Consider the following 13966-nt stretch of genomic DNA (forward strand, 5'->3'; position numbering starts at 1 on the left):
TACACGTAAGGAGTATTAAGAAATAGTCTCACATGGATTAGTGAGTTCAAATATCTTAAACTTATTAGTTCTGAAAGAAATTTTCTAAGTTAGCTAGTCATTTTGGGATAGGCCTTAGACCCAACTTCATATGGTATTAGATCCTACATGGATTAGTGAGTACAAAGATCTTGAGTTTATTAATTGAGAACGAGGTTTCCTAAGTTGGCTGATCATTTTGGGATGTCTAGGACCCAACTTCAGTATACCTTGCTAAAATGTTTGAAGAGACATATATATACACTTTTCAACATATTCGTATTGTCTTCGTGAGAATAACTTTTTTACTTGTTTGGACTGATTTGAACACTTACCATTGGCAAACACGCGACAGGAGAGGACAGAAATCAGAACTATGGACACCCATCAACATGAATCCCCTTGGCTGTTGGACAATTTGCAGCCAGGGGACAGTGATCATCCCCTCTATTGCCCCACCAATCGATTTCTCTTCCCTCCATGGTAAAGGCTAAGTGAATAAACACAGCCATGAAGGCGACTCCTGCATCAAGTGCTGCCGATAGAACATAATTGTACCTCTGCCACCATCGTTTCCTGTACCTGAAAATGAAGTAATTGAAAATGGTGCCCATCACTGCCCAGGACGTGTAGTTGATCGACGATGCAGGTGGCATGGCAGCCGTTGCACCTAGCAGGACAGGGAGATTTATCAAGAGTATCCATTTCTGCTTGGGGAAAGCCTTGTGGAGGAGCCACACAATAGCAGGGCCGAGAAGACCGCCGAGGAAGAACCAGTTCAGTGCACCGTAATAGGCAGAACGACCAAAGATTCGAGCAGGCCCTACTAGACCCCAAATGACGGATGCAGAGAAAAACACATTGTCGCCGGGGCACTGCCATGGGCTGTCCGGCGGAAGTAAATCCGGCTCGCAGATGTTCTTGACGGTGGTTAGCAGCCACCATCCCACAGCAAGGTTGATCGTCGCCGCTAAAATGGTTCCTATGGCCTGGTGAGCAGGAGCGACAGGTAAGGAAATTTCGTCAAATCCTATTCTATAGAGGTACAGTGCTGAAGAGGAAGAAGGAGAGTGGAGAAGTACCTGAACAATAAACATTGATCTAGGAGGTATTTTCATGTAATGACCAAGCTTGAAATCATTAAGGAAGGAGATGGCTTGCCCCATACTAATATACCCGTAAGTTTTGAAGCAGACATTGGCAACGGGACGACCTGCGTATACAAGACCCATGAGGTACTCGGTGATCACATTGAGTCCCGGAGTCTTGAGATGGCAAAAAAACACAGAAAATAGGCGTTTAGTAAACCCATTTCGCATCCTCTTGATTTGTAAAATAAAGCAGAGAGAAGAATTGGCTTCATACCTGGTTTGTAGTGGCAGTAATGACGGCAATAGGAAGGGTAAAGGTAAAGGCGAGTGCACAGGCAAAGAGAAGTCCCCACCATGGAAGCTGAACCTGGTCTTTCAAAACCGTGCAGAGGATGAGAGAAACAGCGACAGTGATAGCAAGCAGCAGGAGGAACCACCAACTGGGAATGTCCTCGTACTTCCTCATCAACCTTGTGTGAATATCATCCTTTTCTTTGTAGGAAGCACGAATCCGACCATAAATCTCCCTGCAGGAACAGTTTTCCTCCATTTAAACTCAGAGAAATAGCAGCTAGCTCACTCACATCAAATTGAAACAGAACATACTTTCCATAGAAGAAGCCACAGTGCGTGAGAGTGGAGGCTACATTAGCGAAGTTCAATCCATAAGTAAGAGCGAAAAACAAGCTCAAATAGACAGGTCCCTGGACCTTATATCCCGCCATATCCAGCTCAAATTTTTCGTTGACAATAGCTGTTGTGTTGTAACTCTGACCATTTGCAGTAAACAAATGGGAGGTGATGAAGGGGAAATTCTTGGCATTATACAAGTTTAAGCCCCAGTACGAGATAGGAAAGATAATGTAGACGATGATAACAAAGCCCACGATGAGATTGACAATGGCAAAGAAAGGTGTGACGAGTGGACTGCCGAGGAAACCAGCAATGGTGGACCAGTCGAGAGTGAAGGAAGCAATGCCAAGGCCAGAGAAGCCAGAGCCAATCTGCTGCGCAGTGACAGAATTAGGATACGCATAGCAGAGGAGGGAAATGCACATCGCCGTCTGAAAGAGGAAGCCCGGGACTATGTACCAGAGGAAGCTCAAAGTCATCGCCAGCGCGAAGAACTTTCCCCGGGTCATTCGTCGTCCTTTCTCTCTCTGATGCATTGCCCTGAAACAAATCGAAATTTCAGGAAAAATTCTAAAATTATACGAATCTCTGTAAAATTTTACGATGAAAACATCAAACATCAATTATTTTTTTAGTATTTTTTAGCTAATGATCAGGTAATGGAGAAAGTTTGGTGAGGAGAGATCGACGGCTTACTGGAAGAGGGAGACTTGAACAAGAGAGCTGGGCCACCACATGTGTGCTGGATCCACCACGAATTTCCTCAATATCCCCGCCCACCCGTATCCCAATACCTGCAACATCCTTTCTTTTGTTAACTACCGACAAAAATAACAGCTTTCTTGAGTTTTGTTTTGTTCGACTCTGCTGAATCGAAAGCTTTCGGTACTAATCTACGAGGCGGGTCTGAAAGTGGAAAAAAACATAAAAGCCAGCAACTTTTGGATCATTTTTTTTATTTCGTGAACTTGTGAGATGATCATACATATTGCCGTTGTTAGTAAAGTATTTTCTATGTTTTTTTCCGAGTTTTCTGCAGATTAATCGCCGTGAATCTGTAAACATAGCATGTCTGCCGCAGTTACTGTGCAGAGTTCAGACAGAAAACAATAAAAATGGGCATCCGCTCTCAGCAATTCGTTTGTCCACAGAAAACGAAAAGAATAATTGGTGGGAAAAGAGAACCTGCAAACGAGGATTAATGATTTTCTGCTATCAGGATGTGGGTAATGTCGGCCGGACGCCTACCTGGGTAGTCACGATGAGAATCCAGCTAGCGAGGAAGGATATTTTCCGGTGATAAAGCGCCTTGATAATGTCGACGATCCCAACCGCGTAGGCGTTTCCAAGCCCGAAGGCACACCCCGCCTGAGCGAAGATGGAGATGAGAACGTGCTCCTTGATATTGAAAGGCCCCGGATTGAGGGAGAACTTCCAAGACCCAATCGAGTACTGGGTGGTGGGAAGAACCTTGGCAAGGAAGTGCCCGAACGGAAGCGCGGCCACCTGCGCGGTGATCTGCGAGATCACCAGGGGCTCCGTTCTGTAACTAAAGAACTGGTTGAGGAAGGAGAGAAGAGCACAGGAGAACGCCCCAATGACCCACATCCTGAAAGTCCATACAGGTAGAGTTGGATCGTCCGTCGTCGGAACAATCAACCGGACCTGTTCCACCGGAGAAACCTCCTCCTCGTTTTCGTCCACTTCCTGCGACAGAACCTCCTTCCCCGCCTTCTGCTCCTCCTTCGCTGCATTTACTTCCATCTCCAGTGCTATACTCTCAGTTCCCATGGCTGCCCACTACGCTCAATCCTCTACCTACTATTTTCTTCCCAGAAAATTACTTTTTCTCCTCTGTTGAGTCTTTCACAATTTCAAGGTGTTACGTTATATATACAGGCTGTTAGCCTGCCATTTTCTGAGACTCTCCAAACGGTCGAACTTAACAGTCTGGAACATTGCAGAAAAATTTGCAGCTCGTAATTTACAAGGCGAGCCTTATAAATTAAATTTCGGGGACCAATAACTGTGACAAAATTTGGAATACATTTCTAGTAGCAGAAAGTAACTTATATTTTTGGCAGTTCTTGGTACAGTTCTGGGAAACGCCGAACTGGGCGCGAGGAAGACGGAAAGCAACGATTCCACACTTCAACAGTAAGAGGGTGACAACAGCTCGTCCTACCCAAAAGTAGGGGTGGCATCCAGCCGAGCCGAGCCGAGCCTGAACCTGCCTATCTTCATTTAAATATTTTGAGCCGAGCTTTGAGCCGAGCCTCGTCTCGAGCCTAAAATTGTTATCGAGCTCGAGCCCAACGAGTTGAGCCGAGCTCGAGCCTCAATATACATTTCAAACTTTTCAAAAAATATATATCGAATAAAATGTATATAAAATTATGTATACATTTTATATAAAATTGGGCATGACCTCTACATAAAATTGGGCATAACTTATATATATAATATGTGTATAAGATTGGGCATAACCTCTACTTAAAATTGAGCATAATCTATATATATAATACTTGTATAAAATTCGGCATGACCTTTACTTAAAATTGGGCATAATCAATATACATAATACCTGCATAAACACTCCATAAACACTCCATAAAATTGTTTATACATTCCATAAACACTTCATGAAATTGTTTATACACTCCATAAAATAATCTAAACACTCCATACATTGCATAACATTATAAATAAACTCCATACAATAATCAAACACAACAAAATTAAATAAAATATCACTATCAATTTACAATCACCCAAATAAAAACTATAAATTCTTTAAATAAAATCATATTACTATTACATACTTACTAGAAAATTACAAGAAATATTTTAAATTTTTCTTAGGAAAATTAAATGGACCTCTTATTGCCTTTTCTAAGGAAATAAATAATAATTAATAATTAATCTAATATATTATTATACTTATCGATAAAATTTTAATCACATAAAATGTCAAACACAAAATTATTATGAAAATTGCCTCATGCTCAAAGTATTATATCATCAACTGTCAAATACTTATTCAAAATTTTTCTATATGGTTTTCTTAACCATCTTGGCAAGAAAATCTTACTTGAAAAATTATAGGATTTTTTAAAAAGAATTTATAATTAGAAAAATATTTTGAAAAAATACGAGGCACTAATGGTCCCTATATTTCTATTAAAAATGTTTTTTCAACATTTATTGAAAAAACTAGTCTCTGGAAACGTATTTCTACTAAAATATATTTTCAATTTATTTAAGAGCCATGAGGAAGGGACAAAGAGTTTTTTTTTTCCTTGTTTATGATCTCGCACGTAGGGGTGGCTTTGAATAAATTATATATAAAATTATGCATACATTTTTAAGAAATATAATGATAGGGGAGGTTCAGGATTGAATTTCAATAATGGATTAAAATGCACCAATATTAATATTTTTTACTCCAATTGTTGTCTAGCTTGTTTTGTAATTTTTGAATTTGGCCATAATTTATTATGGCCTCCTTAGTGCCCCTAGATAAAAATTTATATTCTAGGAAAAACTAAAAATATTTTTCCTATGATACATATTCCCAAAAAAACCTTTAAATAAAATCTTATTACTATTAGTGACTTATTAGAAAATTATAGGAAATATTTTAAAATTTTCTTAGGAAAGTTAAATGGACCTTTTATTGTCTCTTCTAGGGAAATAAATAAAAATTAATAATCAATCTAATATATTATTATACTTATCGATAAATTTTTAATTAAATAAAATATCAAACACAAAATTACAATGAAAATTATTTCATGCTAAAAGTATTACAGCATTAACTGTTAAATACTTATTCAAAAATTTTCTATACAGTTTTCTACCCCATCTTGGTACAAAAAATCTTACTTTGAAAATTATATGATTTTTAATAAAAAATTTCAATTAGAAAAGTGTTTAAAAAAACATGAGACACTAATAGTTTATAGAAAATTATTTCTATAAAATTTATTTTTAATTTTTTCCAGAAGAAAAAGTTTTTTTTTTATTTTATGATCTCGCACATGCGAAATCGCATGTGCGAGATCATCTTCTCGCGAGGAAGGGGGAGATTATTTCTCCCCTGTTCTGGTTTTCCGCCGAAACGACCCCGAGGGAAGGGGCTTACGGCGCCGGGGAGGATTTATCGTCGGAGATGACGGCCACGACGGAGTCGGCGGCTACGGAATCGGCGGTGACGGAAGCGGCGGCAACGGAAACAGAGGCGACGGCGAGGAGAGGAAGAAATCGAACGGACGGACACAGAGGCGGCCGGCGAGCAGCTGCGACGGCGGTATAGACACCGGAGAATAGCTACGACGGCGGTAGAGGCGGCGACAACAACCGATGGGAGGGGTCGGCGGTGACGAGGGGGGAGGAAAATTTTTTCCCCCCCTCGCTCTCGCTCCCGCTCCCCCGCTCGCTCGCGATCCCGTACCGATTCATGACGATCCGACTCATTTCGAGCCGGCTCGCGAGCCAGCGAACCGAACCTAGCTTCGGTCGAGCTTGGCTCGTTAAGGTAAACGAACCGATTTCGGTGTTCGAGGTCGGCTCGAGCTTGAAAAATGACAAATCGAACCGAGCCGAACCGAGCCGGCTCGCGAACCGGCTCGGCTCGAAGCCACCCCTGACTTCACCAAAAGGCCAAAAGCAACGGCGTTGCTGGCGTGGACTGAAAACAAACAAAAAATCAGCGAAAACTCTATCAGAAATCGTGGCCCAGGGCCGCAACACGTTATCTTCTAAATTAAAATAATGTCGGGGAAATTTGAGTCCGGCGGAGAAGACAGGTCCAATGATTTGATTGAGCAACGTCGACGCGACGGCCGGAATAATTAAGTGTCCAATGATTCATCGAGATTCTAAGAATCTAGACAGCGATGAAACGCCGGCACTGAGCTCTATCATGGGTTCTCAAGCATTTCGGTTCCCACGAACCATGAAATCCTTTCACACCCCTTGGATCCGGGTACAGCAGCAAATTCAAACTTGCTGGAAGGCGGATGAAATTAGAACTAATAATTTTGAGCCAGTTTGGGATTTGATCTTCTGTCATACTCGGCATTCACGGAAAAAAATGATGGATTTCACTACTGATTGAGACAAGATATAGATTAGATAAATGATCAGATTTGAAAAAAGAGGTCATGGGGATTCTGAATAAATGTATCGTGACTGCAATCAAAGCAATTAATTTCCACGACGTACGTTGTGAAGAACGTAACGACTACGTCGCTGGCTGTTGATAGATTCTTGGACTATTTTGGCTGTGTGAACGGCTATGGATTCAGCATTTGGAATTTAACGACCCGGAGCCGGAATCCAACATTCCTTGAAGATTCTCTGGTAATCTAAAATGCAAGAGTGAAAGCGAAGAATCTTTTCTTTTTGGCCACCCCAAGTGAACTCCAAAGGTGCCAAAACCATCTTCACCCCTAAAAATCTTTATTGATGATAGTGGGATCATTCATTATAGTGGGATCATAGCTATCCCTCAACTACCCAAAACTTTTAATCTATTTTAATATTCAGCAAATGCTTCTAGATGAATTAGCTTTTGATCAAAACAGAAGCAGATTCACCACAAAAATTAGAAGCCTTCCACCATTGAAATGCAGATAATTATGGACATGAATACATGACGAGTCAGTTTTCTCAATTTCTTTCAACACCTACAATCATCGGCGCCGCACTCTTTTCAACTCAGTCCCGTCATGTTTGTCGCTCTCCTTTTCAACAGTACTGTTTTTGGTTTACTTCTTTCATGCTATCGTCGACATCGTTGAAAAGCAAGCTCGGAATGGTAACTTGTCCTCCTGTTTGACCCTGAATATGGTTCTCTGCTGAGAGACAGCCAATTGACCTGGTTTTACTACATCGTTCTTACATCACTTGAGAGAAACTATTTGGATAGTATATGTCTAATGAGCTTCCTCTCGAGCAATCTTCATGCTCCAAAACCCAGTTGCTTGCTTGGTCTGAAAAAGATGGTGAAAGTATTCCATAGTTAAGATGGTACAAAGAGATACCAGTGCATCATATCGTTCTATCTGAGAAGCCACCTCCTCTTTCTTTTGGTAATGAAAAAGAGAATACAAGTGCTAATTTCGATTTGACCTTTATATTTGGAATTCCGGGAGGACCGAAAACATTGATTTTCTGCCACAGATACAAATTTGATGCTTGCCCAAGAGCTAAGCCGCTGATAATTCTTTGCACTAAAATAGACAAACTGATATCTCACAAGTTTTCTTTTTTATTAAATTTTTTAGAATATTCTTTTTGCTTCAAATTTTTACAATGTAGAAAGATGTTGCAGAGGTGCATTTTCTGAAAGTAGTGAGTTTACAATGTAAAAGATGTTTCAGAGGTGCATTTTCTGAAAGTAGTGATTAAAGTATGCTCCTAAATGTACTCAAGTTCATCTTTCACCAAATTGTTTAGATGATTCTCTTGCTAGGAGTTTGGCCCCCCTCTTTGAGGTAATCGTATTGCATTCCTTTGGTTTTCAACTTTCTTAATAAAATCTTGCCATTTCAAGAATTAAAGCAAAAAAAAGAGCCTGAATGTGAGAATTTCTGGTGGCTCTTGTCCTTCCCAAGTATTCTCCATAGTCAGACAGAAGAAAGAAATAGAGACAAGCTGGAAAAATGGGTTTTCTTGCAAGATAGAGGGCAGAAGAAAACGTGCACATGGATAAAAAGACTATATTTCTCCAACCTAAGCAGAAAATACAACCAGAAGTCTGCCATGGGAGCAAGGATGTGAATATGTTGGCCAGCCATGCCTAGCTACATTGCTGGCATTGATTTACTCATTTGTTACACAAATAACATTAATTATTTTGCATTAGCACTACAAATGTTTCTATACTATTTTCTTTGTGATTAATAATGTTATTCTTCTGCACTGCAAGCCTCTCACACTGATACAGAAGTTTACTTAGAGAAAAAACTTGTTGTTAGTAAAAGAAGTCCAGTTCTTCATAGCTTTTGCTCTCTTTAGTCTAATTTTTCTGCTTCACAGTTTTGGAAACAAAGTCAGCAGTCATGTTGGCAGATACATATCAATGTGGTTAACTTTCAGTCAGATGATCTGTTAGCCAAAGTACTTTTGCAGCCGTCAATAATTTAAAAAAAAAAAAAATATTTTCACTAGATGTTGTTTGTTAGAGAATTGAAATGACCAACAAATTTGCAATGTATGGCATAGGCAGAGTACCAGTTCGCTATTGTAACCAATAACTATGTTCTAGACATACATCTGTGGACAATAAAGTGCATGTAAATCAGGTGAAAAGACCACAAGCAACACTCCTAGACATAATGTCCACCTAGTTCTGTAAAAGTTTTTAAGTAGGGAAAGACAAGAATCCATTCAAAATAAGGAAAACAAAATCTTCAGTAGCACAACATGATCTTCAAGTAACAACAAAATTAGTAGCACAACATCGTTAGCTAGTATTGAACATACCTAGTCCAGCAACCTCTCTGCATTAAGCACCTATCAGAACAAACAGTGAAAAATTGGATAATTTTACTCTATGTTCTATGAAGGAGAAAACATTGCTACACAAATCGAAAAACAGATTATGCAGAAAAGCACACACATAAAAAGGAAATCACATACCCCACATTCTCAAAGACAACTACCGAAATCAAAATTTTCTAGAGCATAACTAAAACAGAAAAATAAAAGAGGTATTGGGTTCTTTTTGTCTGAAGATTAAAAGAAATAGATAAAGCTTAAAAACCAATTTTTCTAAGGCACAACCCATTTTCAATAACATGCTCATGAGCAGTTAATGTAATGCCACTCGATGGTCATTGATCCATATACCTTCTACTTATTATGACCAATTCACAGAAATCCATTCATTGTACTCATCCATTCTTATGATAAAAGAACTTGAAGCTGGTGAGCCTCCCCCACCATATGCCTGCATTAGCAAAAAGCAACAAAATCATGCTCCATAATAAATCAGTCACTGTAGCATTGCAGTAGTTGCCTTTTTTTGAATGAAGTGGCATACGTGTTACCTTGGCAATCTCTGAAGTGTCTGTTGCACTATCTGAACTCCTCAAACACATTTTAAGATTACCCCGCTGCATATACACCACAGCACCAATAGGTCTGCCATTATCAAGTAAGTTTCTATGGGATAGAGCATAAACATACTCAGAGCAGCTGAGATGAGCACTTGTGATACCACAATCACTGGTAAACACTGAATGCTTTCATTTATGTAAAAATAGTAAACATAAGGATACTTCTTTTGAACACTTTCATCTTGCTAATATAGTAAGTGTGACACCACATAACAAATACAAAATAATGATCAAATTATTTGTTACGGTAAAAACGCTACGAAAACCACACCTCAGTCCCATTCCAGCACTCCTTAGGCTGAGTTCCTCACCAATTTCATTGGTCATGTCAGAATTTCCATCAGCTCTGGTTCCCTATAGGAAACAAAAGAATTAGTGCATGTTTGAGATAGAAACAAAAAAACAATAGAAGCAAAACTATTCTTAACTAAAGGATGTTAATCAGAAAAAAATGGCATAGAAGCAAGAAAAGAGAGATTTTTTCCCTAAAATTTTTGTTTCAACCATATTTTTTTGTCAACCTAAAGCCCCAAAACAAATAGGGGTCTTAAAGTGTTTTGACTTATAGGAACAACATGAGTTCATAGATCAATCAAAATTCATGAAGTCGTAATTAATTTCTTTAAAGACTTTTTTAGATAAGATACTCTACCAGACATTCCCCATAAAGACCTTTGCCTAGCTGAATCCTGAAAACTTTTCCCAGAGACTTTTTTGCAGCAACTTTGCAAGAGCAAATACATGAGTTTCCTTTGGCAATTAAATGAGCAGCACTGAGTTCTAGCAACTGTAACAACAATATCAGCGGCAGTTAAGAGTGAATAGGCTCCATTTTAGAACTTAAAGATATCACCACGTGCAGATGGAATCAACTAAATGCTCAAACATCACCAGGCTGTTCCAAATCATTCAATCAGTAAAATTTTGGATGTGGATCATTATATTTGTTTTCAAATTTCATTCTCTACTTGCAAGCCACCAAGATATGGTCATAATAATGCAGCAAGAGGAAGCACAAGAAGCGGTGCACCAGTGCCTTACTCAAGTTGCACAAATTATAGTGGAAATCGTTTTTGTATGTCTAATTAAAATGAGCAAACCTGTTCAAACAAAGATGGATTTGTCAGGAAATTGAGCTTGGGCCACTCTTCTCTGAGTCCAATATTGAATGCTTTTATATCAGGTAGAGCCCATCTACGCAAGTCTCCATCTTCAATGTACCTCAGGACGGTCATCAAACCTTTTGCCTCATCCAGATCGACCAGCCCCTTAACTTCCTTTTTCATCCAAACGAAGCAGGTTTTAATTAGCATACATTACAACAGCAACAGATGAAAATTAAAACAGACAATCAATGCTGATGACCAATGCATTATTCTAGCTTACCTCTGTAGGTCTTGCTGTCACAAATTCACTCGAGAAGTAATTCAAAACAGCTTGGGCACTACTTTTCTCAGTGTCAACGTGCAGGAGAAGATTCTTTGGGCGGTTCTCCATGGCAGGAATCTTAGCTAATGTAGATTTACGATGATCAAAAACCATTACCCTTCACAAAATAGTTGATGGATGTGAAAAAAAAAATTTGATTAAAAACGTGTAGCTAAAAGTGAACGAAGCATTAGCGAATCACCTTAAACAGCCAACACAAAACGAGCAATAGTGGTGAAGGACTTTTAGGAAGGTTCACACAATAATAGAACAAACCATAGATTGAAAGCGATTAGATTTCTTTGAAAAAAACAACTAGATTTGATGAGAGCAACACCGTAAAGAACAGCAAATAAACCCAAGAGAAAGCAAATAAATAAATGAGAGACATGTAGAACGAGAGAACTTACTGACTAATCAGCTGGGAAAGCTGAAGTAAAAATCCTTTCGGTCCAACGAAGTCCAGAAGATAGCACCTTTGAATACCCTCCAATGCCACATCCTCGACCCTAGGGTTAAAAATGATTGATAAAAATTACCACAAACGCGATCCATTTAAACTAAAAAATGGAGCATTTTTTTAAAGTTTACCATGTACCCTTACAACCTTAGAGGCTCCACGGAGGAGAAAGGTAAGACAAGGCATGGGAGATCGAGACGAGTATGGTAGAGATGAGCGAAGAGGGCAGCAAAAGCTCCAGAAAACGAAGGATAGTTATAGAGGACGAGGTCAGGTATCTTCTCTTCCGAAGCCATCTCTAGGGCATCCAGTGCTGCTTTCGATCGAAAGCTCCGAATTATGGAGGGGTTGCATCTTCTAGTGCTGGTAGCGAGTTTTGTGGAGTTTCGAATTGGGAAGACGAGCTTTCTTGACATTGTTGTCAAACGGATACGCCCGTTGGTCCTTACGCTAGCGCAGGTGACCTCTTCACAGGATCTAAAAATAGGTTAGAATATTAGCTCATACATGCCATATTTTTAATATGGGTTTATAATTTTAAGCCAATTGAAATTTTAGATAAATAATATCTTATAAAAACTGACCACATTGTTGATTTTCAAGACTAGTGTCATAACCCTCAATTTATAGATTAATAAAATTATAATATTATAATAATACCCAACTTTATGATATGACTCTTTATTTACTAGCATGTCATTATTTGTAAGCCTGTGTGGGCCTTCTCCTTGGCCTGTGAGCTTGAACCCTACCTCTCTTGGATGTGTGGGTCTCCCTTTGTCTTATGGGTTTGAATCTATCTTCTAACACACTTAGACATGTGGGTCTTCCTTGGTCGTATAGGCTTGGGTCCATCTTCCAACACACGTCACTGACTTGGTAAAGTGATGGCCTCTGATTAAACTAATCTTGATCACTAATTTAATTTGTGATAGATGAAAGGAGAAGAAGCAATGGACTTGTGATGTACTCGAGGGAATTAGTGTGAGCTCACAAACATAAACAAAAATAGGATGTGAATTCTTTGACGTATTTCCCTATTTTCTTTTATGTTTTAAATATAATGACAACCATTTAGGATCCTTCTCAACACCGTGCTCTACCTACAAGGCCAATTTGGATCAAATAACATTGTAACTAATAGATTAGATGTGCATTATGTTCCATTTCTACTAGGAAAGCTGACCCTAAGAAGACAGTCCTTGTGAGACCTAGTGGCAATTGATACACTTCTATCTATTTAGAGGTCCTAGCATTTTCGAGATGTAAAGATGAGGGTGACCTATTTTTAGATAAACACTTTAAAATTTTCTATTTTCTAAGTTGGTGAAATTTTTTAGAAGAAAAAAACTCTCTTTATATTATTATTTTTTAACCAATTAAAACATCATATTCCTTTCATAACAACAATTAGCTTATTACTAAATTGATTTTTTCATGTTTATTACAAATTTATAGTTCTTTTGGTAATTAATTATTTAAAAAAATTCCTCGTAAATCTATAATATGATAAAAATGAAGTGGGTTGATAATTTTTCTAAAATTTTCATTGAGCATTTGAATCACCCAAATCATTTAATTTAGGTAATTTTACTTGGAAACAAGATTAAAAAAAGCTGAATCTGGAAAAAAAAATTCTTTTCCAATTCTACCACATTGGGTTCAAAACAATTATTGATAATTTTAATTTTTTTATCATAATCCCATTAAAATTTTATGTGTCCATTCTTAATCACTTCACAGTGGGTTGGAGAAGATGGATGATGGAAAGAAGAGAGATTAGGAGCATGTTTGGAACCCAGACAAAAGGAAAAGAAAAGAAAAGAAAAGGAGAGAGAAAATTATTTTCTGTTGTTTGGTAGCAAAGAATCATTGAGAGAAAAAAAAAAAATAAGAGAGAAAATCACTTTCTCTTCTAGTTAATAATTTCTCTCTCACGAAATGATGGAATTTGGGGAGAAAATAAAAGAAATAGAAACTTCTGAGAAAAGTTTAATCATCAAAATCTTAAAATATTGCTAATTTTCTTTTCATTTTTATTTTACATGTGTAACAAAACAAGATAAACTATATTTTTTTCCATTTTCTCTCTTATTTTCCATGGGCATCCTAACAAGAGAAAAAAAAAACCTATTTTCTTTTCTTTCATTTTTCTCGTTCTCTTTCACTTTCTCTTCTCTTCCTTCTCTTTTCTCTCTACTTTTTGTGTT

At 38.2% G+C, this 13966-nt stretch overlaps 2 protein-coding genes across 3 annotated transcripts; both read right to left on the bottom strand.

The window, feature by feature from the left end:
• Positions 1–245: 245 nt before the first annotated feature.
• On the bottom strand, positions 246–3698 carry LOC137953240 (oligopeptide transporter 4-like). The gene is made up of 6 exons (XM_068800530.1): positions 2991–3698; positions 2439–2536; positions 1716–2282; positions 1384–1636; positions 1101–1283; positions 246–1007 (listed from the first exon to the last, which is right to left on the bottom strand). Exons 1-6 carry the CDS (start codon positions 3531–3533, stop codon positions 393–395), a joined length of 2259 nt encoding a protein of 752 aa, XP_068656631.1. The 5' UTR covers positions 3534–3698; the 3' UTR covers positions 246–392.
• A 3560-nt stretch (positions 3699–7258) lies between these two features.
• LOC137953103 (uncharacterized) lies at positions 7259–12191 on the bottom strand. 2 transcript variants are annotated; one of them, XM_068800324.1, is made up of 10 exons: positions 11904–12191; positions 11707–11805; positions 11255–11414; positions 10969–11145; positions 10521–10655; positions 10140–10222; positions 9800–9893; positions 9600–9699; positions 9234–9263; positions 7259–7738 (listed from the first exon to the last, which is right to left on the bottom strand). In XM_068800324.1, the coding sequence occupies exons 1-8, from the start codon at positions 12170–12172 to the stop codon at positions 9610–9612; spliced, it is 1107 nt and encodes a 368-aa protein (XP_068656425.1). In that variant the 5' UTR covers positions 12173–12191; the 3' UTR covers positions 7259–7738; positions 9234–9263; positions 9600–9609. The 2 variants fall into 2 exon arrangements, with proteins under 2 accessions (XP_068656425.1, XP_068656426.1); XM_068800325.1 differs by lacking the exons at positions 7259–7738; positions 9234–9263 and having other exon boundaries at positions 9615–9699; positions 9800–9865.
• Between the last annotated feature and the right edge of the window lie 1775 nt (positions 12192–13966).

The sequence above is a fragment of the Aristolochia californica genome, unplaced genomic scaffold, assembly GCF_029961685.1.
Source record: "Aristolochia californica isolate CCGP_79_NKW_82.1479 unplaced genomic scaffold, dmAriCali1.0.hap1 SCAF_16, whole genome shotgun sequence".
Lineage (NCBI taxonomy): Eukaryota > Viridiplantae > Streptophyta > Magnoliopsida > Piperales > Aristolochiaceae > Aristolochia > Aristolochia californica.

Coding starts and splice junctions, on each gene's coding strand:
- LOC137953240 (XM_068800530.1), bottom strand. CDS start 3,533: ATGGGAACTGAGAGTATAGCACTGGAGATGGAAGTAAATGCAGCGAAG. Junction 2,283..2,438: donor GTTCAAGTCTCCCTCTTCCA/GTAAGCCGTCGA, acceptor GATTTGTTTCAG/GGCAATGCATCAGAGAGAGA. Junction 1,008..1,100: donor GATCAATGTTTATTGTTCAG/GTACTTCTCCAC, acceptor CCTGCTCACCAG/GCCATAGGAACCATTTTAGC.
- LOC137953103 (XM_068800324.1), bottom strand. CDS start 12,172: ATGTCAAGAAAGCTCGTCTTCCCAATTCGAAACTCCACAAAACTCGCT. Junction 9,894..10,139: donor AGTGCTGGAATGGGACTGAG/GTGTGGTTTTCG, acceptor TGATAATGGCAG/ACCTATTGGTGCTGTGGTGT. Junction 9,700..9,799: donor ACACTTCAGAGATTGCCAAG/GTAACACGTATG, acceptor TTGCTAATGCAG/GCATATGGTGGGGGAGGCTC.